Source organism: Platichthys flesus, chromosome 4 (genome assembly GCF_949316205.1).
Source record: "Platichthys flesus chromosome 4, fPlaFle2.1, whole genome shotgun sequence".
Lineage (NCBI taxonomy): Eukaryota > Metazoa > Chordata > Actinopteri > Pleuronectiformes > Pleuronectidae > Platichthys > Platichthys flesus.
Window position 1 is genome coordinate 19,758,625 of NC_084948.1, and position 24,371 is coordinate 19,782,995.

General features: G+C 40.4%; 4 protein-coding genes across 4 annotated transcripts; all 4 read left to right on the forward strand.

Annotated features, from left to right (window-relative positions):
• The first annotated feature begins 1,202 nt into the window (after positions 1-1,202).
• Positions 1,203-8,628, forward strand: LOC133951745 (extracellular calcium-sensing receptor-like). The gene is made up of 7 exons (XM_062385871.1): positions 1,203-1,239; positions 5,690-5,852; positions 5,938-6,226; positions 6,309-7,064; positions 7,138-7,365; positions 7,455-7,578; positions 7,730-8,628. Exons 3-7 carry the CDS (start codon positions 5,972-5,974, stop codon positions 8,626-8,628), a joined length of 2,262 nt encoding a protein of 753 aa, XP_062241855.1. The 5' UTR covers positions 1,203-1,239; positions 5,690-5,852; positions 5,938-5,971.
• A 2,882-nt stretch (positions 8,629-11,510) lies between these two features.
• LOC133951746 (extracellular calcium-sensing receptor-like) lies at positions 11,511-14,447 on the forward strand. The gene is made up of 6 exons (XM_062385872.1): positions 11,511-11,662; positions 11,748-12,036; positions 12,119-12,874; positions 12,948-13,175; positions 13,274-13,397; positions 13,549-14,447. Exons 2-6 carry the CDS (start codon positions 11,782-11,784, stop codon positions 14,445-14,447), a joined length of 2,262 nt encoding a protein of 753 aa, XP_062241856.1. The 5' UTR covers positions 11,511-11,662; positions 11,748-11,781.
• A 1,041-nt stretch (positions 14,448-15,488) lies between these two features.
• LOC133951741 (extracellular calcium-sensing receptor-like) lies at positions 15,489-19,120 on the forward strand. The gene is made up of 6 exons (XM_062385868.1): positions 15,489-15,700; positions 15,787-16,075; positions 16,253-17,059; positions 17,152-17,379; positions 17,666-17,789; positions 18,225-19,120. The coding sequence occupies exons 1-6, from the start codon at positions 15,489-15,491 to the stop codon at positions 19,118-19,120; spliced, it is 2,556 nt and encodes an 851-aa protein (XP_062241852.1).
• A 1,191-nt stretch (positions 19,121-20,311) lies between these two features.
• On the forward strand, positions 20,312-24,237 carry LOC133951742 (extracellular calcium-sensing receptor-like). The gene is made up of 6 exons (XM_062385869.1): positions 20,312-20,523; positions 20,610-20,898; positions 21,075-21,881; positions 21,974-22,201; positions 22,714-22,837; positions 23,342-24,237. Exons 1-6 carry the CDS (start codon positions 20,312-20,314, stop codon positions 24,235-24,237), a joined length of 2,556 nt encoding a protein of 851 aa, XP_062241853.1.
• The last annotated feature ends 134 nt before the right edge of the window (positions 24,238-24,371 follow it).

Genomic DNA, 24,371 nt, shown 5'->3' on the forward strand with positions numbered 1-24,371 from the left:
CTCAGACAGTGACCTCAACATTTAGCTTTAAGATGACACAACTTTAGGAAGAAACTAAATAAATACAACTGTAAAAACAAGTTGCATAAAATGCAAGTCATGAGAACAAAAAAAGAAGTTAAGCCTACGATGAGAAATAGAACTCCCTGGCTTAGCAAGGGTCCGACTATATATTTTGGTTGACCTCAACCTTTATTAGAGCCTTAATGGATCTTGGCCTAAGTTCCCGACCATCTTCCTCAGTCTTGCATTTCTGGACTAAGATTTCAAACAGCTTGCCTATGTTGTAATTCTAACCTACTGTATTATAGCACATTATTGCATTTTAAGTGGGTTTGGATCTTGGGGTTACTTCATAGTTTGGATGTTCCATTTTTCTCAATTTGAATATATTTCTATATATGACTGAAAGGCGTACAGAATACTGCCCTGCAGAAAATCCCAGTTTCGAAGCATAGTCTGAGGAGATTTTTACACACAAATGTTTCACAGATGATTTTTTTCAGTTTTTTGTTTCTCTGTCCTTTCGTCAAATCACCAACAAATCATCAGCTACCTTCTGCCAAATGTCACATTTGGCTGGAGACACTAGGGGTCCCCGTCTCTCCAGGGTTTCGATGTCATCAGCTGTGTCTGCCAGGCACTGGCCAGAGTAAAGAGACTCATCATAACAGATGACCTGACACAAGTCCTTATGCGCTGCTGGGCTTTTCCAAACGAACCTTGGGAGCAGAGTGGTTCTTCACATCAGACAGTGTTGCTCTGTATTTCTGAAGGTCACATAACGCCGACCTTTGGTGCAATGAGGCAATGTTGAGTTTCTGAACGTTGTTATTCAGCTGTGAGGCTCTATTGTATTCCCTGGTATACACTGACCTTTATTTTCAGCATTTTATCGGTGAAAATCTGCAGTTTAAATTTATATGGGCAATAACACTATAAATCAAAATTAATGGACACAGACGTAGGCTCCAAGGTCACAGCTTTTTAAGAGACTTTTAGATCACTAGAGTCAACCAACAGTGTTTTCCCTGATTGTCTGACTCAGATGGAATATTAATAGAGACCAACATCTACACAATCATAATGTATAATCAGTTGCTGATGGACCTGAGTTTGCACAAATAGCAAACCCTAACCCAACCCCCAACTTGCTGCTCACCTACTTTCCGACAAACACAACTGCAATTTGTTTTCTCATTCTTGGCAATATTTTTATTTTGCTAAATAAATTGTATTGCTGCCGGTTTAGTGCCACGAGGAACATGACGCATGTTTGACTTATTCTGGTGTGGCAGGGCTTCTGTAAAAGTTTTTCATGTAAAATGAAACCCACATAACATTTTACAGTAAAACATACTTTTTATAGCCTAATAACCTAAAACATTTCACGATATAACATGATAGTTTACTATTAAAACTCAAAATGTTTCACATTGTTATATAATAAGTTGTTATTCAAATCTAAAATGTACAATGTTTCAAAGTCTGTCTCATTCACTTATATCGGATAAATCATTAAACATGCTGATTTACATGATCTGATGAATTTAATGCTCCGGTTGAAACTTGATTCTGTTGTTATTGAACATTGTGGATGATATTTTGCTCAGAAGAAATTATGAGTCTGGTTGAAACGTTTTACACTTAACATAATGCTAATAGTATTTAGAAAGAGTCCCTACTGATTTTAATGAAATAAAACACATAAACACAAATGTACTGTCTCTTTATCGCTTTGAAAATTGGTTTATGATTTTACGAAATATTCTAATCTAGTTCCATTTTAAACAGTATATAATAAACGTGCAAACTTTTTTTGAGCCGGTATACATTCTAAGATTTTAAAGTTAAGTGTTTTTAACTTTTCCTATTATATTGTTTCTTTTTTTTGCCTTATTCCTGAAATTTGAACTATTGTAGTTATATATTTATATTGTGCAATTACTTATGTAATCATATTTATATTTTACTCCCTTACAGTGTCATATGTGTTGGTTTAAGTTTTGTTTTGTTCATTCTATTAACTATAATTATAATCATCATCATTAGCAGCAGCTGCAGCAGCAGAATCTCTGTCATTAATAGAGCTCTGTAGCTGTTCTATACCGATTCCAGAAGATGGCACCATTGTCCTATGGTAACGACCATGGTCCTTGGTTCAAATAGCACAGACAAGTGTGCTGTTGTGAGAGTGCGACTATGTTGTGGTGACAAAAAAGTATCAACAAGATTGAAACATTTGAGTTTGTTCCTTTTCACCCACAGTTTTGACCAACTCATGACACGACCACTAGGGCTGACCGGATATAGTATTTTTTTTTTATGAATCAATTTCTATTTAACAAAGTGTGATACTGTACATTTGGTGAAATACTCTCAAATCTGACCAAGTTGTGTGCTTTGGGGGTTTGTGACTCAGATTATAATAGATTTTTTCAATGTGTGGTGTTTCTATCCTTAGCTGAAACATTTGAAAACATGATAAGTACTTCAGACTATGCTTTCAACATGATGGAGCCAGGTCCGTGAACATGTGAGTCTGGTGTGTTCGAACTCGACTGGCCCGACCGCAACCACATCATTCAAACTTGAAACGACCTGTTGCCTCATCGCCCAACTTCCGTGCCCGACCTCACTCACACTCATGTAGCTTAATGGATGCAAAGCCCTGCAGCCAGGTTGAGGAATGGACGGCCTTCCCAGAGGAGGTGTTCATCATTCATGCAGGGGTGTAATGTTTGGAAAATAAAATCAATATAGATCTTCAGCAATGTGGTAATGGACTGCACAAAATTAACTCTTTGGTGTATTTTTTTTTCATCCATTCGTGTTGCACTTAAATTTAAAAAAAAGAGAGGAAGTCAAACTTAAAAGTAAGTAAGTTAGAAAGAGAAAACACTCACTTTTGTTTGCATATATATTGTCTTTTAGGAAGGTGTTCAACCTTACAATGAAACCCAATGTCCTTGTGTAGATGGTCTACAATAAACATACGGATGACACATCAATAAAGTTTCGAGAACTTATAATGGGTTTGCTGAAATGCTTATCCTTCAAAATAAAAATCTGCATAGTTCCCTCTACAAAGTAAAGCACAAACATCATCACACTATATGAACAGTGAAAAAAGTCTGTTCTCTCTGTTTTCTGTTGTCTCGACTAAATTGTATAATTTATATATTTTGGTTAAGATTTGATTCCCCCTCTCACAGTGCCACAGTTAAATAATTTTACTTTCTTTCTTACTTGAAGTTTATTTAGTTCAAAATGCTACCTAATGGACAAACAGATTTAAACTTCAGTGTTGAGTCTTGAAAAAGGCCTGAAGGTCTCGTCTGGAGATCTTTGGGGATCATGATGCAACTGCTCTGAAAGCTTCAAGGTGCGGTGTGTGGAGGCAGGCTGGAGACACTGGGAGCCCTGGAGGGAGTTTGTTGGTCCGCTGGTGTGTTTGAGTGGGAAAAGCCAGAGGTCTACGACATGGTCAGGTGTGAGGCACCTGCGCCTCACCAGATGTTTTTGTACTAAATCAGCTCCCAAAAGACAAACTCTCTGCGGAGCCCTAAAGCGATTCATGAACTGCAAACACACAAACACCTTTTTAATTAAAAAGGGCTAAAGAGGCGTATCAGCTCACCTTTAATCATCCCTCTGACTGAAAAATAACAATAATGTCAAATTAAATCTCACATGGCTGAGTGGCTTGCTAAATCAGGTGTGCTGAATTGTTATTTTGATCGGATGTCAAAAGTATCACTTTAATTCACTTATCCAAATGAGCAATTCCAAATAAACATTTTCACAAATTCTGTATACAGCCAAATAATAGAGAGATTATTATTGTGGTAATCTTCTATGATATTTAAGTGTTAATGGCCAGATAAGATATATTTTCAAAAAGGAAGAAAAAACACGCAAATCAAAGTTCATATTGATGCAGACTTGATACTTGAAATTGCACGATATCTCATTTATACCAAGAACAGAATAAACTCTAACTTTAACCCCCACCTAACCCAAGGTTTTCCTCATTGAAACCATTACTGATCAGTGAAACTCTCTCCATAAAATGAATTAATAAATAAGGTTTAGGGTCCTCTCAAGAAGATGGCTCTTTGAAACATCCCCGTTTTGAGCAAGTCAACAATTAGTGCAAACACCTGTTCTTCAAGAACTGGTACATGTCCGAAAACAAATGGTTTGGGTAATCCTAATCCTAATGTACTTTCCTATTTCTCTATAATTTATATTTTCTTACGATACAAATTGTGCATTTTTGTCCTAAATGTATATTTATATATATGTATATATTTTTTTTAATTAATGGACACCTCTCACCTCCAGCTCTACACAATAATAGGATTCTTTCAAGAAGATGGTTGTTGACTTGTCCTAATGTCTGCCTCTGTTTACACACTCTTTAGTCAAATTTGCTTTTCAGAATCAGAATCAGAATCAGAAGTATTTTATTGCCAAGTAGGTTTACACCTACAAGGAATTTGCTCTGGTAATTAGTGCATACAATGAACATAGGACATAAAAACACAATAACATAAAAACGCAATAAATACAACATACATAGGAAAGGCAATAAAAAATAGAAAACCAGTATATATTTACTCACTGTTTACTTCTTATTTAATCACTTTTTTCCGATATTTATACAAAGTAACATTTATTTTTACATAAACATTTCTGGATAAAAATATATAGAAGATAAAAGATATAAAAAGTGAAGTAAAAAGAGAAATGCAAAATGCAAAACAGTAAACAGTGTCCGATTGTAATATGCAATGAATGCAGTATAATATAATATGATATGATATGATAGATGTCTAACACAACATTGTGTGAGAAAATAGCGGGTAAAATGGGAATTTCACAGGCTGCATGTTATGTTAATGATACATATGTGTTTACTTTTTTTGTTTTTTTATCATCAAAGCAATACATTTTAGTAAAGGTAATTATGATTCGTAGCCTATGACAGTCACCAGTCGACATAGCTCTTAAACACAGAAATCTCTCAATGTAAGGGAAGGTATTGTCAACATTACATTACATGTCATTTAGCTGACGCTTTTATCCAAAGCGACTTACATTTTTTTTTTAGAACACTCATCATTTTATGAGGGGCCATCTAGGGGTTCAGTATCTTGCCAAGGACACTTAGGCATGCAGATGGGATAGAGTGGGATTCGAACTGGCAACCTTCTTGTTGCAGAGCACCCGCTCTATCCCCTAGGCCACGCTCTCCCCATGAAGTATATAAAGTGTATCCAAAGTAATTGTGTCAGTCAAATTAAAAAAATATAACTTAAACTATGTTAGTTGATTGACTTAATTTTATTTTTGTAATTTTCTCTTTTATTTTCTGATGAAAATTTTGTAGCAACACAAAGTAATTTATCTGTAAAGTAATATGTAACTATGCCTGCCATCATTCAGTTACTCTGTACTGACATTTTATTGCTATGGCCAATCAAAACTGTTCTATCAAACTTATCTCTGATTGGTCACTAAGAAATCAGTGAGCTCTGTTGTCATCTAAGATTATAAAAGTCACATTCAGTTCCGTTTGGACCCTGACGTGGGTGGCAGTGCCCTCTCAGGTTCTGGGAGTAGAAAATGTCACCAGTGAAAACCGGCATGGTTTTTGTGGGGCTCCTGTTTGCATTTGCAGCAGCAGAGGAGGAAGCTCCTGTCTGTCAGATACTGGGGAGTCCAGAGATCCCCCTGTTGTCTAAAGGGGGAGATGTGACAATCGGGGGAGCCTTTTCCATCCACAGCAAAATTGCACAACCTCCACTTTCTTTTACAGTGAAACCAACACGCCTCACATGCTCCAGGTAATTGGTGGCACTGCATAACAATACTTGCTGATGATGTATTTCATAGTGTACGTTGTTTCTATTTGGCTGTTTTTTGTCTCAGTGTCAACCTCAGGGAGTTTCGATTTGCCCAGACCATGATTTTTGCAATCGAAGAAATAAACAAAAGTGACGTCCTTCTTCCCAATGTTTCTATCGGATACCGTATTTATGACAACTGTGGCTCAACATTGTCCTCGATGCGAGCAGTGATGGCCCTGATGAACGGCGACGACCTGACGACAGGAAAGAGCTGTTCCGGTCAGTCAGCCGTTCATGCTATAATCGGGGAGTCTGAGTCTTCGTCAACCATCGTGCTGTCACGCACTACAGGACCATTCAAAATACCAGTGGTAAGTCGCAGGTCCATTTGGATTCATGCATTTATTATGTGCAAATCCTCCTAGTTCTGTCACGCTTCTTCTGAATTCCCAGATAAGTCATTCAGCTACTTGTGAGTGTTTGAGCAACAGGAAGGAGTATCCCTCCTTCTTTCGAACCATTGCCAGTGACCTCTACCAGAGCCGAGCCCTCGCCCAGCTGGTCAAGCACTTTGGCTGGACGTGGGTCGGGGCAGTCAACAGCGACAGCGACTATGGTAACAACGGCATGGCCATCTTCCTTTCCGCAGCCCAAGAGGAGGGCGTCTGTGTTGAGTATACCGAGAAATTTCACAGGGAAGAACCAGAGAAACTGATGAAAGTGGTCGAAGTGATCCGCAAGAGCACTGCCCGGGTCATCGTGGCCTTCCTGGCCCACGTAGAGATGAACAACCTGCTGGAGCAGCTGAGTCTCCACAACATCACGGGCCGTCAGTTCATTGGTGTGGAGGCCTGGATCACTGCCGACAGCCTTGTGACTCCGACCAGCTTTACTGTCCTGGGAGGTTCACTGGGCTTCGCTGTGCAGAAAGCCAACATCCGTGGCCTGGATGAGTTTTTAACCAAAGAATTCTGGCAGGGAGAATTTAAGTGCAAGGAGGGACATAACAACAGCATGACAGGAGCTGCACCTTGCAAAGAAAACCACAATCTTACAGAGCTGAAATATTATAATGATGATGTGACGGAGCTGAGATACTCCGGTAACATCTACAAAGCCATCTATGCTGTGGCCTATTCTCTGCACAGCATGTTGACGTGCTCACAAAGTCAGGGGTGTGACAGGACGGTGAAGGTTACACCCTGGCAGGTAAATTCAAGTGACAACTTAACTTTCTCAGACTTGTAACTCAATTAACTAAAATGTGTCTTTGGCTTTTCAGGCGGTGGAGTCTCTGAAGCAAGTGAACTTCACGACTAAGAATGGGGAGCAGGTGTGGTTCGACAGCACCGGAGCAGCTGTGGCCCTGTATGAGGTGGTAAACTGGCAGCGTGGATCAGACGGCTCGGTCCACTTCAAACCTGTTGGTTACTATGATGCCTCCCGGCCGCCGGGAAAGAAGTTCGTTCTCAAAAATGAAGCTATAATGTGGCCTGGAGGAAACACAGAGGCAAATATAAGAGTCACACCTGAATGTCTGTATGGCCTTGTAGTTCTGATGTATTGTAGAAATAAATGTAATTTTTCTTTAATCCAAAGCTGCCGGTGTCAGTGTGCAGTGAGAGCTGTCGTCCAGGAACTCGTAAAGTCCTTCAGAAAGGAAAGCCCGTCTGCTGCTACGACTGTATTCCATGTGCAGAGGGAGAAATCAGCAATACCACAGGTGCCACAAACCTGATACCCGGCAATATGAACACACTGTTTGTTAGCTCACAATGCATCATGTTAAAGTTTGCTGTGGTACAGGCTTTCATTCGTGTTGTCAGGATGCCACATACTGGATTGTAATAATGGTAACATTACTTCTATTGCAGATTCTAATGGATGCAAAAAGTGTCCTGAGGAGTACTGGTCCAATCAAAACAGAGATGCTTGTGTTCTGAAAAATGTTGAGTTCCTCTCCTTCACTGAGGTTATGAGTAAAACACTTGTGTTTTTCACTGTGTTTGGTGTAGTTCTCACTTTAATTGTGGCAACGCTATTCCTGATCAATAAGGACACTCCCTTGGTGAAGGCCAACAACTCGGAGCTGAGCTTCCTGCTGCTCTTCTCCCTGATTCTGTGCTTCCTGTGCTCCCTCACCTTCATCGGCCGGCCCTCTGAGTGGTCCTGCATGCTGCGACACACGGCGTTCGGCATCACCTTCGTCCTCTGCATCTCTTGTATTCTGGGGAAAACTATAGTGGTGTTAATGGCCTTCAGGGCGACACTTCCAGGCAGAAATATTATGAAATGGTTCGGTCCTGCACAGCAGAGAATCAGCGTTCTGGCGTTCACTCTGATACAGATTGTAATTTGCATTCTTTGGCTGACCATAAATCCTCCATTTCCCTTCAAAAATGTAAGCCACTATAAGGAGAAGATCATTCTTGAGTGTGCCCTCGGATCACCGATAGGCTTCTGGGCTGTGTTAGGATACATCGGACTCCTTGCTGTCCTTTGTTTTGTACTTGCTTTTTTGGGTAGAAAGTTACCTAATAATTTCAACGAAGCTAAATTGATCACCTTCAGCATGTTGATATTCTGCGCAGTCTGGATCACATTTATTCCAGCTTACGTCAGCACTCCTGGGAAGTTCACTGTGGCAGTGGAGATATTTGCTATTTTGGCCTCAAGTTATGGAATTCTCTTCTGTATATTTGCACCTAAATGCTTTATTATTGTTCTCAAACCGGAACTGAACACAAAGAAAAATCTGATGGGAAAAACATGATCATAAACATGTTACAACAATATTTCAAAAATATGCCTCTTCATTGAAACATAAATGTTGAATAGCTTTTCATTCGATTCATCATTGTGAACATGAAGTCAAACATTTAATATATACATATATATATGATGTTATGATGTATTGAATCATACCTATATAACACTACAGTCAATAAAATACACTTGAATTCAAATATGTAATGTTGTTTTATTTCATATGAATAACATAAATCCATAACAACCTGTCTCTTTATTGTTGTTATCTCGACTTAAGTTTGCACACTTGCAAGTGCAAGTGCATTCAGGACTTGACCGAATATAATCTTTTTTTGTTTGGTGTTTCTCTCCTTTGCTGAAACATTTGAAAACATGGTAAGTGCTTCAGACTATGCTTTCAACATGATGGAGCCAGGTCCGTGAACATGTGAGTCTGGTGTGTTCGACTGCCCCTACTGCAACCACATCAATCAAACTTGAAACGACCTGTTGCCTTATCGCCCAACTTCAGTGCCCGACCTCACTCACACTCATGTAGCTTGATGGATGCAAAGCCCTGCAGCCAGGTTGAGGAATGGACGGCCTTCCCAGAGGAGATGTTCATCATTCATGCAGGGATGTAATGTTTGGAAAATAAAATCAATATAGATCTTCAGCAATGTGGTAATGGACTGCACAAAATTAACTCTTTGGTGTATTTTATTTTCATCCATTCGTGTTAAACTTAAATAAAAAAAAAAATAGAGGAATTCAAATTTAAAAGTAAGTAAGTTAGAAAGTGAAAACACTCACTTTTGTTTGCATATATATCGTCTTTTAGGAAGGTGTTCAACCTTACAATGAAACCCAATGTCCTTGTGTAGATGGTCTACAATAAACATACGGATGACACATCAATAAAGTTTCGACAACTTATATTGGGTTGGCTGAAATGCTTATCCTTCAAAATAAAAATCTGCATAGTTCCCTCTACAAAGTAAAGCACAAACATCATCACACTATATGAACAGTGAAAAAAGTATCAGCACAGCTTTTTTTATCTGTTTTCTATTGTCTCGCCTAAATTGTATAATTTATATATTTTGATTAAGATTTGATTCCCCTTCCCATAGTGCCACAGTTAAATAATTTTATTTATTTCTTTCTTGAAGTTTATTGAGTTCAAAATGCTACCTAATGGACAAACAGATTTAAACTTCAGTGTTGAGTCTTGAAAAAGCCCTGAAGGTCTCGTCTGGAGATCTTTGGGGATCATGATGCAACTGCTCTGAAAGCTTCACGGTGCGGTGTGTGGAGGCAGGCTGGAGACACTGGGAGCCCTGGAGGGAGTTTGTTAGTCCGCTGGTGTGTTTGAGTGGGAAAAGCCATAGGTCTACATGGTCAGGTGTGAGGCACCTGCGCCTCACCAGATGTTTTTGTACTAAATCAGCTCCCAAAAGACAAACTCTCTGCGGAGCCCTAAAGCAATTCATGAACTGCAAACACACAAACACCTTTTTAATTAAAAAGGGCTTAAGAGGCGTATCAGCTCACCTTTAATCATCCCTCTGACTGAAAAATAACAATAATGTCAAATTAAATCTCACATGGCTGAGTGGCTTGCTAAATCAGGTGTGCTGAATTGTTATTTTTATCGGCTGTCAAAAGTATCACTTTAATTCACTTATCCAAACGAGCAATTCCAAATAAACATTTTCACAAATTCTGTATACAGCCAAATTATTAGAAAGATTATTATTGTGGTTATCTTCTATGATATTTAAGTGTTCATTATCAAAGTTCATATTGATGCAGTCTTGATATTTGCAATTGCACGATATCTCATTTATACCAAGATTAGAATAAACTCTAACTTTAACCCACACCTAACCCAAGGTTTTCCTCATTGAAACCATTACTGATCGGTGAAACTCTCTCCATAAAATGAATTAATAAATAAGGGTTAGGGTCCTCTCAAAAAGATGGCTCTTTGAAACATCCCCGTTTTGAGCAAGTCAACAATGAGTGCAAACACCTGTTCTTCAAGAACTGGTACATGTCCAAAAACAAATGGTTTGGGTAACCCTAATGTATATATTTTTTTTAATTAATGGACACCTCTCACCTCCAGCTCTACAAAATAGTAGGATTCTTTCAAGAAGATGGTTGTTGACTTGTCATAATGTTTGCCTCTGTTTACACACTCTTTAGTCAAATTTGCTTTTGATGTCTACACAACATTGTGTGAGAAAATAGCGGGTAAAATGGGAATTTCACAGGCTGCATGTTTTAATGATACATATGTGTTTCATTTGTACTTTTTTTGTTTTGTTTATCATCAAAGCAGTACATTTTAGTAAAGGTAATTATGTTTCATAGCCTATGACAGTCACCAGTCGACATAGCTCTTAAACACAGAAATCTCTCAATGAAAGGAAAGGTATTGTCAACATGAAGTATATAAAGTGTATCCAAATAAAAATCACTGATTATGCATAAAGGTCCCAGTCCAATTAAAAATATAACTTAAACTATGTTAGTGGATTGACTTAATTTTATTTTTGCAATTTTTCTCTTTTATTTTCTGTTGAAAAGTTTGTAGCAACACAAAGTAATTTATCTGTAAAGTAATATGTAACTATGCCTGCCATCATTCAGTTACTCTGTACTGACATTTTATTGCTATGGCCAATCAAAACTGTTCTATCAAACTTATCTCTGATTGCTCATTAAGAAATCAGCGAGCTCTGTCGTCATCTAAGATTATAAAAGTCCCATTCTGGTCCTTTTGGACCCTGACGTGGGTGGCAGTGCCCTCTCAGGTTCTGGGAGTAGAAAATGTCACCAGTGAAAACCGGCATGGTTTTTGTGGGGCTCCTGTTTGCATTTGCAGCAGCAGAGGAGGAAGCTCCTGTCTGTCAGATACTGGGGAGTCCAGAGATCCCCCTGTTGTCTAAAGGGGGAGATGTGACAATCGGGGGAGCCTTTTCCATCCACAGCAAAATTGCACAACCTTCACTTTCTTTTACAGTGAAACCAACACGCCTCACATGCTCCAGGTAATTGGTGGCACTGCATAACAATACTTGCTGATGATGTATTTCACAGTGTACGTTGTTTCTATTTGGCTGTTTTTTGTCTCAGTGTCAACCTCAGGGAGTTTCGACTTGCCCAGACCATGATTTTTGCAATCGAAGAAATAAACGAAAGTGACGTCCTTCTTCCCAATGTTTCTATCGGATACCGTATTTATGACAACTGTGGCTCAACATTGTCCTCGATGCGAGCAGTGATGGCCCTGATGAACGGCGACGACTTGACGACAGGAAAGAGCTGCTCCGGTCAGTCAGCCGTTCATGCTATAATCGGGGAGTCTGAGTCTTCGTCAACCATCGTGCTGTCACGCACTACAGGACCATTCAAAATACCAGTGGTAAGTCACAGGTCCATATGGATTCATGCGTTTATTATTTACAAATCCTCCTAGTTCTGTCACGCTTCTTCTGAATTCCCAGATAAGTCCTTCAGCTACTTGTGAGTGTTTGAGCAACAGGAAGGAGTATCCCTCCTTCTTTCGAACCATTGCCAGTGACCTCTACCAGAGCCGAGCCCTCGCCCAGCTGGTCAAGCACTTTGGCTGGACGTGGGTTGGGGCAGTCAACAGCGACAGCGACTATGGTAACAACGGCATGGCCATCTTCCTTTCCTTAGCCCAAAAGGAGGGCGTCTGTGTTGAGTATTCCGAGAAATTTCACAGGGAAGAACCGGAGAAACTGATGAAAGTGGTCGAAGTGATCCGCAAGAGCACTGCCCGGGTCATCGTGGCTTTCCTGGCCCACGTAGAGATGAACAACCTGCTGGAGCAGCTGAGTCTCCACAACATCACGGGCCATCAGTTCATTGGTGTGGAGGCCTGGATCACTGCCGACAGCCTTGTGACTCCGACCAGCTTTACTTACCTGGGAGGTTCACTGGGCTTCGCTGTGCAGAAAGCCAACATCAGTGGCCTGGATGAGTATTTAACCAAAGATTTCTGTCAGGGAGAGTTTAAGTGCAAGGAGGGACATAACAACTGCATGACAGGAGCTGCACCTTGCAAAGAAAACCACAATGTAACAGAGCTGAAATATTATAACAATGATGTGACGGAGCCGAGATACTCCGGTAACGTCTACAAAGCCATCTATGCTGTGGCCTATTCTCTTCACAGCATGTTGAAGTGCTCACAAAGTCAGGGGTGTGACAGGACGGTGAAGGTTACACCCTGGCAGGTAAATTCAAGTGACAACTTAACTTTTTCAGACTTGGAACTCAATTGACTAAAATTTGTCTTTGGCTTTTCAGGCGGTCGAGTCCCTGAAGCAAGTGAACTTCACGACTAAGAATGGGGAGCAGGTGTGGTTCGACAGCACCGGAGCAGCTGTGGCCCTGTATGAGGTGGTAAACTGGCAGCGTGGATCAGACGGCTCGGTCCACTTCAAACCTGTTGGTTACTATGATGCCTCCCTGCCGCCGGGAAAGAAGTTCTTCCTCAAGAATGAAGCCATAATATGGCCTGGAGGAAAAAGAGAGGCAAATATAAGAGTCACAGCTGAATGTCTGTATGGCCTTGTAGTTCTGATGTATTGTGGAAATAAATGTAATGTCAAAATTATTTCTTTAATCCAAAGCTGCCGGTGTCAGTGTGCAGTGAGAGCTGTCGTCCAGGAACTCGTAAAGTCCTTCAGAAAGGAAAACCCGTCTGCTGCTACAACTGTATTCCATGTGCAGAGGGAGAAATCAGCAACACCACAGGTGCCACAAACCTGATACCCGGCAATATGAACACACTGTTTGTTAGCTCACAATGCATCATGTTAAAGTTTGCTGTGGTACAGGCTTTCATTTGTGTTGTCAGAATGCCACATACTGGATTGTAATAATGGTAACATTCATTCTATTGCAGATTCTAATGAATGCAAAAAGTGTCCTGAGGAGTACTGGTCCAATCAAAACAGAGATGCTTGTGTTCTGAAAAATGTTGAGTTCCTCTCCTTCACTGAGGTTATGAGTAAAACACTTGTGTTTTTCACTGTGTTTGGTGTAGTTCTCACTTTAATTGTGGCAATGCTATTCCTGATCAATAAGGACACTCCCTTGGTGAAGGCCAACAACTCGGAGCTGAGCTTCCTGCTGCTCTTCTCCCTGACTCTGTGCTTCCTGTGCTCCCTCACCTTCATCGGCCGGCCCTCTGAGTGGTCCTGCATGCTGCGACACACGGCGTTCGGCATCACCTTCGTCCTCTGCATCTCTTGTATTCTGGGGAAAACTATAGTGGTGTTAATGGCCTTCAGGGCGACACTTCCAGGCAGAAATATGATGAAATGGTTCGGTCCTGCACAGCAGAGAATCAGTGTTCTGGCGTTCACTCTGATACAGATTGTAATTTGCATTCTTTGGCTGACCATAAATCCTCCATTTCCCTTCAAAAATGTAAGCCACTATAAGGAGAAGATCATTCTTGAGTGTGCCCTCGGATCACCGATAGGCTTCTGGGCTGTGTTAGGATACATCGGACTCCTTGCTGTCCTTTGTTTTGTACTTGCTTTTTTGGGTAGAAAGTTACCTAATAATTTCAATGAAGCTAAATTGATCACCTTCAGCATGTTGATATTCTGTGCAGTCTGGATCACATTTATTCCAGCTTACGTCAGCACTCCTGGGAAGTTCACTGTGGCAGTGGAGGTATTTGCTATTTTGGCCTCAAGTTATGGAATTCTCTTCTGTATATTTGCACCTAAATGCTTTATTATTGTTCTCAAACCGGAATTGAACACAAAGCAACATCTGATGGGAAAAACATGATCATAAACATGTTACAACAATATTTCAAAAATATGTTATGTTTCATTAAAACATAAATGTTGAATAGCTTTTTTTATTTTTCATTCGATTCATCATTGTGAACATGCAGTCAAACATTTAATATATACATATATATATGATGTTATGATTTATTGAATCATACCTATATAACACTACAGTCAATAAAATACATTTGAAGTCAAATATGTAATGTTGTTTTATTTCATATGAATAACATAAATCCATAACAACCTGTCTCTTTATTGTTGTTATCTCGACTTAAGTTTGCACACTTGCAAGAGCAATTGCATCCACATCTTAATGCAGCTTGTTTTGGCAATAATATGCAATAAAGCAATAGGAGTGCCAACACCTTATATCTTTAACATTCCTGTGCTCTTATCATCACAACATCCACAGTCCGTCCTGCACTGGTACTGCAGCCTAGTAATAATGACCTGATCAATTTCATTATAATTATTTTTTATATAATAACACATAATATCATCTAAACACATTCCCACCTCTCAGAAACAGCTTAGGTATCTGTCTGTAAAGCTTTTTAATTAAACTGCTCCAAACTAAGAGGTTTTTGGTTTTATTATTGTTGAAGCTGTTAAATTAAATTTTACAAAGTAAAAAAAGAAATGTTTGAATTTCTACATATACTCTCCTCATTATCAAGTTAGTTTTTATTTATTTACCTTTTCATCCACGTAATGTTGTTCTGTTTATTTGCAGCATAACTCTGAAAGCCCCACTTTACGACTATAATTATATTTAATTGCTATAAGTCCCTCCTCATCACATCTCATTACACAATATAATTGACAGCTGATGGCAATTATGACATAATGGTCTTGTTGAATGGAGAACATAGAGTGGTCTGACGTCATCTCACTGTCATTTGATAAGAGGACCTCGGTTATTTATGCATAATTATAAAGCTCTGCCCAGCAGCTTCATGTTTTGTTCGATGATAGAATAATCACAGGCTACAGGTTTGTGTGTGCACACCTGTGTGCCTCTAATCTGCACTGGATGAGTGACTGCGTCTATACAATGTTGTTGTGTTTGCTTTTTATGGGAGCCCTCGGAGCAGAGGAAGATTGTGAGATGCTGGGGAGCCCGGGGTTTCCTCTGTTATCGAAGGCAGGAGATCTCACTATCGGCGGGGCTTTCTCCATTCACAGTCAGATCTCAAATCCTTCACTCTTCTTCACAGACGCTCCACAGCCTCTCAAATGTTCCAGGTACTATTTGATGTTTCGTTTATCATTTGTTAAGAACTTAAAATAACGTATTGTCTGAAAACATGTCTTACTTTTATGATTTTTAGGATAAACTTCAGTGAATTTCATTTTGCCCAAACTATGATTTTTGCCATTGAGGAGATCAACAACAGCAGCTCTCTACTGCCTAATATCTCAGTGGGTTATAAGGTATTTGACAGCTGCGGTTCAACGCTGCCCTCAACTCGTGCAGTGATGGGTCTGCTGAATGGGGAGGAGAGGACTTTGGGAAAAAGCTGCTCCAGTCAGTCGCCTGTTCAGGCCATCATCGGAGCCTCTGAGTCCTCCTCGACTATAGTGATGCTACAAATTTCTGGGATTTTCCAAATACCAGTGGTAAATATTTGCACATTTTATCTTGCTTTATTTGGACACTCGTTCCGTGAACGGTGCTTTCAACAAAGGCTGAATTGCTCATTTCTAAATATAGGATTAAGCATTTTTGTCTTTCAATTTAAATTATCACTCAAATTGAATTCATTTATTTTTGCATCCTTCATTTTTTGCTATTAGATCAGCCACTTTGCCACATGTGCTTGTCTGAGTAACAGAAAGGAGTTCCCCTCCTTTTTCCGCACCATCCCAAGTGACTACTTCCAGAGCAGAGCCCTGGCCCAACTGGTGAGGCACCTTGGCTGGACGTGGGTTGGGGCAGTTAGAAGTGACAACGACTATGGTAACAATGGCATGGCAACGTTTATCGCAGCTGCAAGTCAGGAAGGGGTTTGTGTTGAGTACTCTGAGGCCATATCGAGAACGGACCCCAGTGAGCAGGTTGCCAGGGTGGTCAGATTGATCCGTGGCGGCACTGCAAGAGTGTTGGTTGCTTTTCTCGCCCAAAGTGAGATGGACATCTTGCTTGAGGAAGTTCTGAAGCAGAACCTGACCGGGCTGCAGTGGGTGGGCAGTGAATCCTGGATCACAGCAGGTCATTTGGCCAATGAGAGGTCCTCTGCCATCCTGACAGGGTCTCTGGGATTCAACATTAAAAAGACAGAGATCAAAGGCCTAAGAGACTTTCTTCTGAAGGTCCACCCACGTCAGGACCCTCGGAATAATCTTCTGAGAGAGTTCTGGGAAGAAACCTTCGGCTGCAGTGTCCAATCCAGTCTGCAGGGTCAGACCCAGTGCTCTGGCTCTGAGACATTACAGGACGTAAACAATCCTTTCACAGATGTGTCAGAGCTCAGGATATCTAACAACGTCTATAAGGCAGTGTACGCTGTGGCACATGCTTTGCATAACATGCTAAATTGTGGACTCGGTGGTGAAGCGGTGAACCAGACGTGCACATGGAAAGATAATTTAGACCCAAAACAGGTATAATGTTGCCTTCATGACTCAGGCCAATGATATAAATAATATATGATTCCCTATTCTTAAACCTAATCATCACTCTTTTCTACATGTAGGTTGTAAAACATCTCCAACATGTGAACTTCACTCTTCAGTCTGGAGAAAGAGTGTACTTTGATGGGAATGGAGACCCTGCTGCAACATACGAGCTGGTGAACTGGCAGAGAAACCTGGCGGGAGATACTGTGTTTGTTGCGGTGGGGAGCTACGATGCATCACTACCAAATGGAGAACAGTTCACCATGAATGGATTAAACATTACATGGGCTAGTGAATCCCTTAAGGTACATCAAAAGTCTAAAGTGATCATTAAGAGAAGATTGAGTTTGTGATTTGTTTTGGGGAGGATGCAGAGACAGATGTGACAGGGTCGAAACTTAAGATGACAGCATTCACCTTGAAATGAAAAAAAAATAAATTGAATTTATTGTCAAGTTTCACTTATGATTCATGTGTAAGATCAAGGTCCAAATCTCAAACTTGAGATTGACATATAACATTTAAAGATCATTCCCTATGATAAATGGGCCACACTAAATACAAACTGTGACTGTTGTGTTGTTGTTGCAGAGGCCTCGGTCTGTTTGCAGTGAGAGTTGTCTGCCAGGTTTCCGACAGGCTGTGATTAAAGGTAAACCCATCTGCTGTTTCTCCTGCATCGCCTGTGCTGCTGGAGAAATCAGCAACTCCAACAGTGAGTGAACACTTTCCCACTAATCAGTCAATGTGTAATTTCTTATGTGAATATACATGTGTGTGTTCAGCTTTATTAGTAATTTCTTATGACTGTAGACAAAATAAATGATTTCATAGAAATTGCCATTCATCCAATAAATGATTGATATCATTTAAAACAAAATTGTCCTCATAATATGAGTTTATGATATGTTACAGACTTTTTAAAGAAAGTAAATTGTGTTTAGCAATTAAAGCATAATCAATTAATAGAATTTGAAATTTAGATCTTGTCACATTTAACCAACTTTCTTCACAGTTTTCACATCAAATTTTGTGTTTCCATCCTCAATAGAAAATAGAAAACTCTTACACTTTCCCTTACTACACTATATATGAGTGCTTTTCCAACTTGCAGCTCACATCATTCACACGTTTCATGTTTTTCATTCAGATTCTGCGGAGTGTTCACGGTGTCCACTGGAGTTCTGGTCTAATGAGGACCACAGCCAGTGTGTTCCAAAAGTGATCGAGTTCCTGTCTTATGGAGAAACCATGGGGGTCCTCTTCACCGCCTTGTCATTATTCGGAGCAAGTTTAACTCTGATGGTGTCGGGTGTTTTCTTTCGGTTTCGTCACACACCTCTTGTCAAGGCCAGTAACGCTGAGCTGAGCTTCCTGCTGCTCTTCTCCCTGACTCTGTGCTTCCTGTGCTCTCTGACCTTCCTCGGCCGGCCCTCTAAGTGGTCCTGCAAGCTGCGACACACAGCTTTCGGCATCAACTTCGCCCTGTGCATGTCATGTATATTGGCTAAAACCATAGCAGTGGTGGTGGCCTTTAAGGCCACAAGGCCTGCGAACACTGTTCTCCAGTGTTCGGCCCCGCTTCAGAGAACAGGTGTTCTCAGCTGTACCTCACTGCAGATCTTGATTTGTATACTGTGGTTAACCCTTGCCCCGCCATTCCCCTACAAAAACACAGCCCACGCCACTGAAAGGATCATTCTGGAGTGTGACCTGGGTTCACCTGTAGGCTTCTGGGCTGTGCTGGGCTACATAGGAATCCTGGCTGTGCTGTGCCTCATCCTTGCTTTTCTGGCTCGAAAGCTGCCCGATAATTTCAATGAGACTAAGTTCATCACTTTCAGCATGTTGATATTCTGTGCAGTCTGGGTCACTTTCATCCCAGCTTATGTCAGCTCGCCTGGAAAGTTCACTGTGGCAGTGGAGATCTTTGCAATTCTGGCCTCCAGCTTTGGTTTGCTTTTCTGTATATATGCTCCAAAATGTTACATCTTAATACTGAAACCAGAGAGGAACACTAAAAAACAAATGATGGGAAAAACATGATCATAAACATGTTACAGCCAAACTTCAAAAATTACCTCTTCATTGAAAGATAAATGTTACTTAGTTTTCTTTAGACTTCTCATTCAATTCATCATTGTGGACTGGCAGTCAAACATGTAATATATATACATATACATATATGTATATATATATATGATCTTATGATGTATTGAATCATACCTTCGTAACACTACAGACAATAAAATACATTTGAATTAAAAAATGTATTATTCTTTTATTTCATATGAATAACATAAATCCATAACAACCTGTCTCTTTAGTGTTGTTATCTCAACTAAAGTTTTCACATTTGTCGTTTTGATGCACGTTAACGTCACACAACTGCAAAAATTTGAATAAAGCATATGACTCCTTACATTTCTTGCTCTATAATGATGATCTAAGTGCAAAGCCAAAAGCATGTGGCCCAAGTGCATTTAGGACTTGTCCAACTCTTAATGCATCTTGTTTTGGCAATAATATAAAAAAAAGCAATAGGAGTGCCAACACCTTATATCTTTAACGTCCCGGTGCACTTATCATCATAACTTCCACAGTCCGTCCTGCACTGGTACTGCAGCCTAGTAATAATCACCTGATCAATTACATTATAATTATTTTTAATGTAATAACACATAATATCAGCTAAACACATTCCCACCTCTTGGAAATGGTTTATGTATCTGTCTGTGAAGCTTTTTAAATTCACTCCTCCAAACAAACACGTTTTTGGGTTGATTATTGTTGAAACTGCTAAATTAATCTATATGAAGTTAAAAATGTTTTTTTGCATTTCTACAGATCCTCCTCATTATCAAGTTCATTTTTCTACAGTTTTTATTTATTTACCTTTTCATCCACGTAATGCTGTGCTGTTTATTTGCAGCAGAACTCTGAAAGCCCCACTTTACAGCTATAATTGTATATTTAAATGCTATAAGTCCCTCCTCATAACATCTCATTACACAATAAAATTCACAGCTGACGGCAATTATGACATAATGGTCTTGTTGAATGGAGAACATATAGTGGTCTGACGTCATCTCACTGTCATTTGATAAGAGGACCTCGGTTATTTATGCATAATTATAAAGCTCTGCCCAGCAGCTTCATGTTTTAGTCGTAGTAGAATAAGTCATCACAGGCTACAGGTTTGTGTGTGCACACCTGTGTGCCTCTAATCTGCACTGGATGAGTGACTGCGTCTATACAATGTTGTTGTGTTTGCTTTTTATGGGAGCCCTCGGAGCAGAGGAAGATTGTGAGATGCTGGGGAGCCCGGGGTTTCCTCTGTTATCGAAGGCAGGAGATCTCACTATCGGCGGGGCTTTCTCCATCCACAGTCAGATCTCAAATCCTTCACTCTTCTTCACAGACGCTCCACAGCCTCTCAAATGTTCCAGGTACTATTTGATGTTTCCTTTATCATTTGTTAAGAAGTTAAAATAACGTATTGTCTGAAAACATGTCTTACTTTTATGATTTTTAGGATAGACTTCAGTGAATTTCATTTTGCCCAAACTATGATTTTTGCCATTGAGGAGATCAACAACAGCAGCTCTCTACTGCCTAATATCTCAGTGGGTTATAAGGTATTTGACAGCTGCGGTTCAACGCTGCCCTCAACTCGTGCAGTGATGGGTCTGCTGAATGGGGAGGAGAGGACTTTGGGAAAAAGCTGCTCCAGTCAGTCGCCTGTACAGGCCATCATCGGAGCCTCTGAGTCCTCCTCAACTATAGTGATGCTACAAATTTCTGGGATTTTCCAAATACCAGTGGTAAATATTTGCACATTTTATCTTGCTTTATTTGGACACTCGTTCCGTGAACTCTGCTTTCAACAAAGGCTGAATTGCTCATTTCTAAATATAGGATTAAGCATTTTTGTCTTTCAATTTAAAATATCACTCAAATTGAATTCATTTATTTTTGCATCCTTCCTTTTGGCTATTAGATCAGCCACTTTGCCACATGTGCTTGTCTGAGTAACAGAAAGGAGTTCCCCTCCTTTTTCCGCACCATCCCAAGTGACTACTTCCAGAGCAGAGCCCTGGCCCAACTGGTGAGGCACCTTGGCTGGACGTGGGTTGGGGCAGTTAGAAGTGACAATGACTATGGTAACAATGGCATGGCAACGTTTATCGCAGCTGCAAGTCAGGAAGGGGTTTGTGTTGAGTACTCTGAGGTCATATCGGGAACGGACCCCATTGAGCAGGTTGCCAGGGTGGTCAGATCGATCCGTGGTGGCAGTGCGAGAGTGTTGGTTGCTTTTATCGGCCGAAGTGAGATGGGGATCTTGCTTGAGGAAGCTGTGAAGCAGAACCTGACCGGGCTGCAGTGGGTGGGCAGTGAATCCTGGATCACAGCAGGTCATTTGGCCAATGAGAGGTCCTCTGCCATCCTGACAGGGTCTTTGGGCTTCACCATTAAAAAGACAAAGATCACAGGCCTGAGAGACTTTCTTCTGAAGGTCCACCCACGTCAGGACCCTCAGAATAATCTTCTGAGAGAGTTCTGGGAAGAAACCTTCGGCTGCAGTGTCCAATTCAGTCTACAGGGTCAGACCCAGTGCTCTGGCTCTGAGACATTACAGGACGTACACAATCCTTTCACAGATGTGTCAGAGCTCAGGATATCTAACAACGTCTATAAGGCAGTGTACGCTGTGGCACATGCTTTGCATAACATGCTAAATTGTGGACTCGGTGGTGAAGCGGTGAACCAGACGTGCACATGGAAAGATAATTTAGACCCAAAACAGGTATAATGTTGCCTTCATGACTCAGGCCAATGATATAAATAATATATGTTTCCATATTCTTAAACCTAATCATCACTCTTTTCTACATGTAGGTTGTAAAACATCTCCAACATGTGAACTTCACTCTTCAGTCTGGAGAAAGAGTGTACTTTGATGGGAATGGAGACCCTGCTGCAACATACGAGCTGGTGAACTGGCAGAGAAACCAGGCGGGAGATACTGTGTTTGTGGCCGTGGGGAGCTACGATGCATCACTACCAAATGGAGAACAGTTCACCATGAATGGATTAAACATTACATGGGCTAGTGAATCCCTTAAGGTACATCAAAAGTCTAAAGTGATCATTAAGAGAAGATTGAGTTTGTGATTTGTTTTGGGGAGGATGCAGAGACAGATGTGACAGGGTCGAAACTTAAGATGACAGCATTCACCTTGAAATGAAAAAAAAATAAATTGAATTTATTGTCAAGTTTCACTTAACAGTTCACCATGAATGGATTAAACATTACATGGGCTAGTGAATCCTTTAAGGTACATCAAAAGTGTAAAGTGAGATAACAGCATTCACATGAAAAAAAAAAAAAAGGAATTTATTGTCATGTCTTTTGCTATAGATTTTGTCAGACTGACACTATCTGGATCCTAATTCATCTTAAAAATCTAAATACATATTCAAAATCAACATTTGACATTGTCAAGTTTCACTTATGATTCATGTGTAAGATCAATGTCTAAATCTCAAACTTGAGGTTGAAATATAACATTTAAAGATCATTTACTATGATAAATGGGCCACACTGAATTCAAACTGTGACTGCTGTGTTGTTGCAGAGGCCTCGGTCTGTTTGCAGTGAGAGTTGTCTGCCAGGTTTCCGACAGGCTGTGATTAAAGGTAAACCCATCTGCTGTTTCTCCTGCATCGCCTGTGCTGCTGGAGAAATCAGCAACTCCAACAGTGAGTGAACACTTTCCTAATAATCAGTCAATGTGTAATTTCTTATGTGAATATACATGTGTGTGTTCAGCTTTACCCAACAGACCCCATAGAAATGTAGGAAAACGTATTGATTTGAATGTCTTCTCCAATTACTTCCTTAATGATTTTTTCTGGTCATTAAAGGCATATTTTCTTTGAACATGTGAATCAGTTTATTTGTAAATAATGATCAAATGAGTAATTCCTTATGACTGATGACGAAATAAATGATGTCACAGAAATGGCTATTTCTCCAATAAATTATTGGTATAATTTAAAACAACATTTTCCTCATAATATGAGTTTATGATATTTAAAAATTAAATAAAATGTGTTTAACGATTAAAGAATAATAAATGGATAATATACGTTTAACCACATTTCTTCACAGTTTTCACATCAAATTTTGTGTTTCCACCCTCAATAGCAAATAAAAACTCTCGGACTTTCCCATCATTCACACGTTTCATGTTTTTCATTCAGATTCTGCGGAGTGTTCACGGTGTCCACTGGAGTTCTGGTCTAATGAGGACCACAGCCAGTGTGTTCCAAAGGTGATCGAGTTCCTGTCTTATGGAGAAACCATGGGGGTCCTCCTCACCTGCTTCTCATTATTCGGAGCAAGTTTAACTCTGGGGGTGTCGGGTGTTTTCTTTCGGTTTCGTCACACACCTCTTGTCAAGGCCAGTAACGCTGAGCTGAGCTTCCTGCTGCTCTTCTCCCTGACTCTGTGCTTCCTGTGCTCTCTGACCTTCCTCGGCCGGCCCTCTAAGTGGTCCTGCAAGCTGCGACACACAGCTTTCGGCATCACCTTCGCCCTGTGCATGTCATGTATTTTGGCTAAAACCATAGCAGTGGTGGTGGCCTTTAAGGCCACAAGGCCTGCGAACACTGTTCTCCAGTGTTCGGCCCCGCTTCAGAGAACAGGTGTTCTCAGCTGTACCTCACTGCAGATCTTGATTTGTATACTGTGGTTAACCCTTGCCCCACCATTCCCCTACAAAAACACAGCCCACGCCACTGAAAGGATCATTCTGGAGTGTGACCTGGGTTCACCTGTAGGCTTCTGGGCTGTGCTGGGCTACATAGGAATCCTGGCTATGCTGTGCCTCATCCTTGCTTTTCTGGCTCGAAAGCTGCCCGATAATTTCAATGAGGCAAAGTTCATCACTTTCAGCATGTTGATATTCTGTGCAGTCTGGGTCACTTTCATCCCAGCTTATGTCAGCTCACCTGGAAAGTTCACTGTGGCAGTGGAGATCTTTGCAATTCTGGCCTCCAGCTTTGGTTTGCTTTTCTGTATATATGCTCCAAAATGTTACATTTTAATACTGAAACCAGAGAGGAACACTAAAAAACATATGATGGGGAAAAACTAGTCAAGATCACTGTGATTGAGTTAGAATAGTAAAACATTAAAGATCCAATAAGTGGTTTTACGAATATTATTAAATGCAACAGTTTCAATGAATGACCATCATCATTAATGCCTGAAAAGGTTAAACTAAAGAGA

What these genes read in the sequence shown, in the direction of transcription:
- LOC133951745 (XM_062385871.1), top strand. Translation starts at nt 5,972, where the DNA reads ATGATTTTTGCAATCGAAGAAATAAACAAAAGTGACGTCCTTCTTCCC. An exon ending in TGAAGGTTACACCCTGGCAG is followed by an intron (nt 7,065 to 7,137) that starts GTAAATTCAAGT and finishes TTGGCTTTTCAG; the next exon opens with GCGGTGGAGTCTCTGAAGCA. An exon ending in AGAAATCAGCAATACCACAG is followed by an intron (nt 7,579 to 7,729) that starts GTGCCACAAACC and finishes CTTCTATTGCAG; the next exon opens with ATTCTAATGGATGCAAAAAG.
- LOC133951746 (XM_062385872.1), top strand. Translation starts at nt 11,782, where the DNA reads ATGATTTTTGCAATCGAAGAAATAAACGAAAGTGACGTCCTTCTTCCC. An exon ending in TGAAGGTTACACCCTGGCAG is followed by an intron (nt 12,875 to 12,947) that starts GTAAATTCAAGT and finishes TTGGCTTTTCAG; the next exon opens with GCGGTCGAGTCCCTGAAGCA. An exon ending in GGCCTGGAGGAAAAAGAGAG is followed by an intron (nt 13,176 to 13,273) that starts GCAAATATAAGA and finishes TTTAATCCAAAG; the next exon opens with CTGCCGGTGTCAGTGTGCAG.
- LOC133951742 (XM_062385869.1), top strand. Translation starts at nt 20,312, where the DNA reads ATGAGTGACTGCGTCTATACAATGTTGTTGTGTTTGCTTTTTATGGGA. An exon ending in CAGCCTCTCAAATGTTCCAG is followed by an intron (nt 20,524 to 20,609) that starts GTACTATTTGAT and finishes TATGATTTTTAG; the next exon opens with GATAGACTTCAGTGAATTTC. An exon ending in GGGCTAGTGAATCCCTTAAG is followed by an intron (nt 22,202 to 22,713) that starts GTACATCAAAAG and finishes GTGTTGTTGCAG; the next exon opens with AGGCCTCGGTCTGTTTGCAG.
- LOC133951741 (XM_062385868.1), top strand. Translation starts at nt 15,489, where the DNA reads ATGAGTGACTGCGTCTATACAATGTTGTTGTGTTTGCTTTTTATGGGA. An exon ending in GGATTTTCCAAATACCAGTG is followed by an intron (nt 16,076 to 16,252) that starts GTAAATATTTGC and finishes TTTTGCTATTAG; the next exon opens with ATCAGCCACTTTGCCACATG. An exon ending in ATAATTTAGACCCAAAACAG is followed by an intron (nt 17,060 to 17,151) that starts GTATAATGTTGC and finishes TTCTACATGTAG; the next exon opens with GTTGTAAAACATCTCCAACA.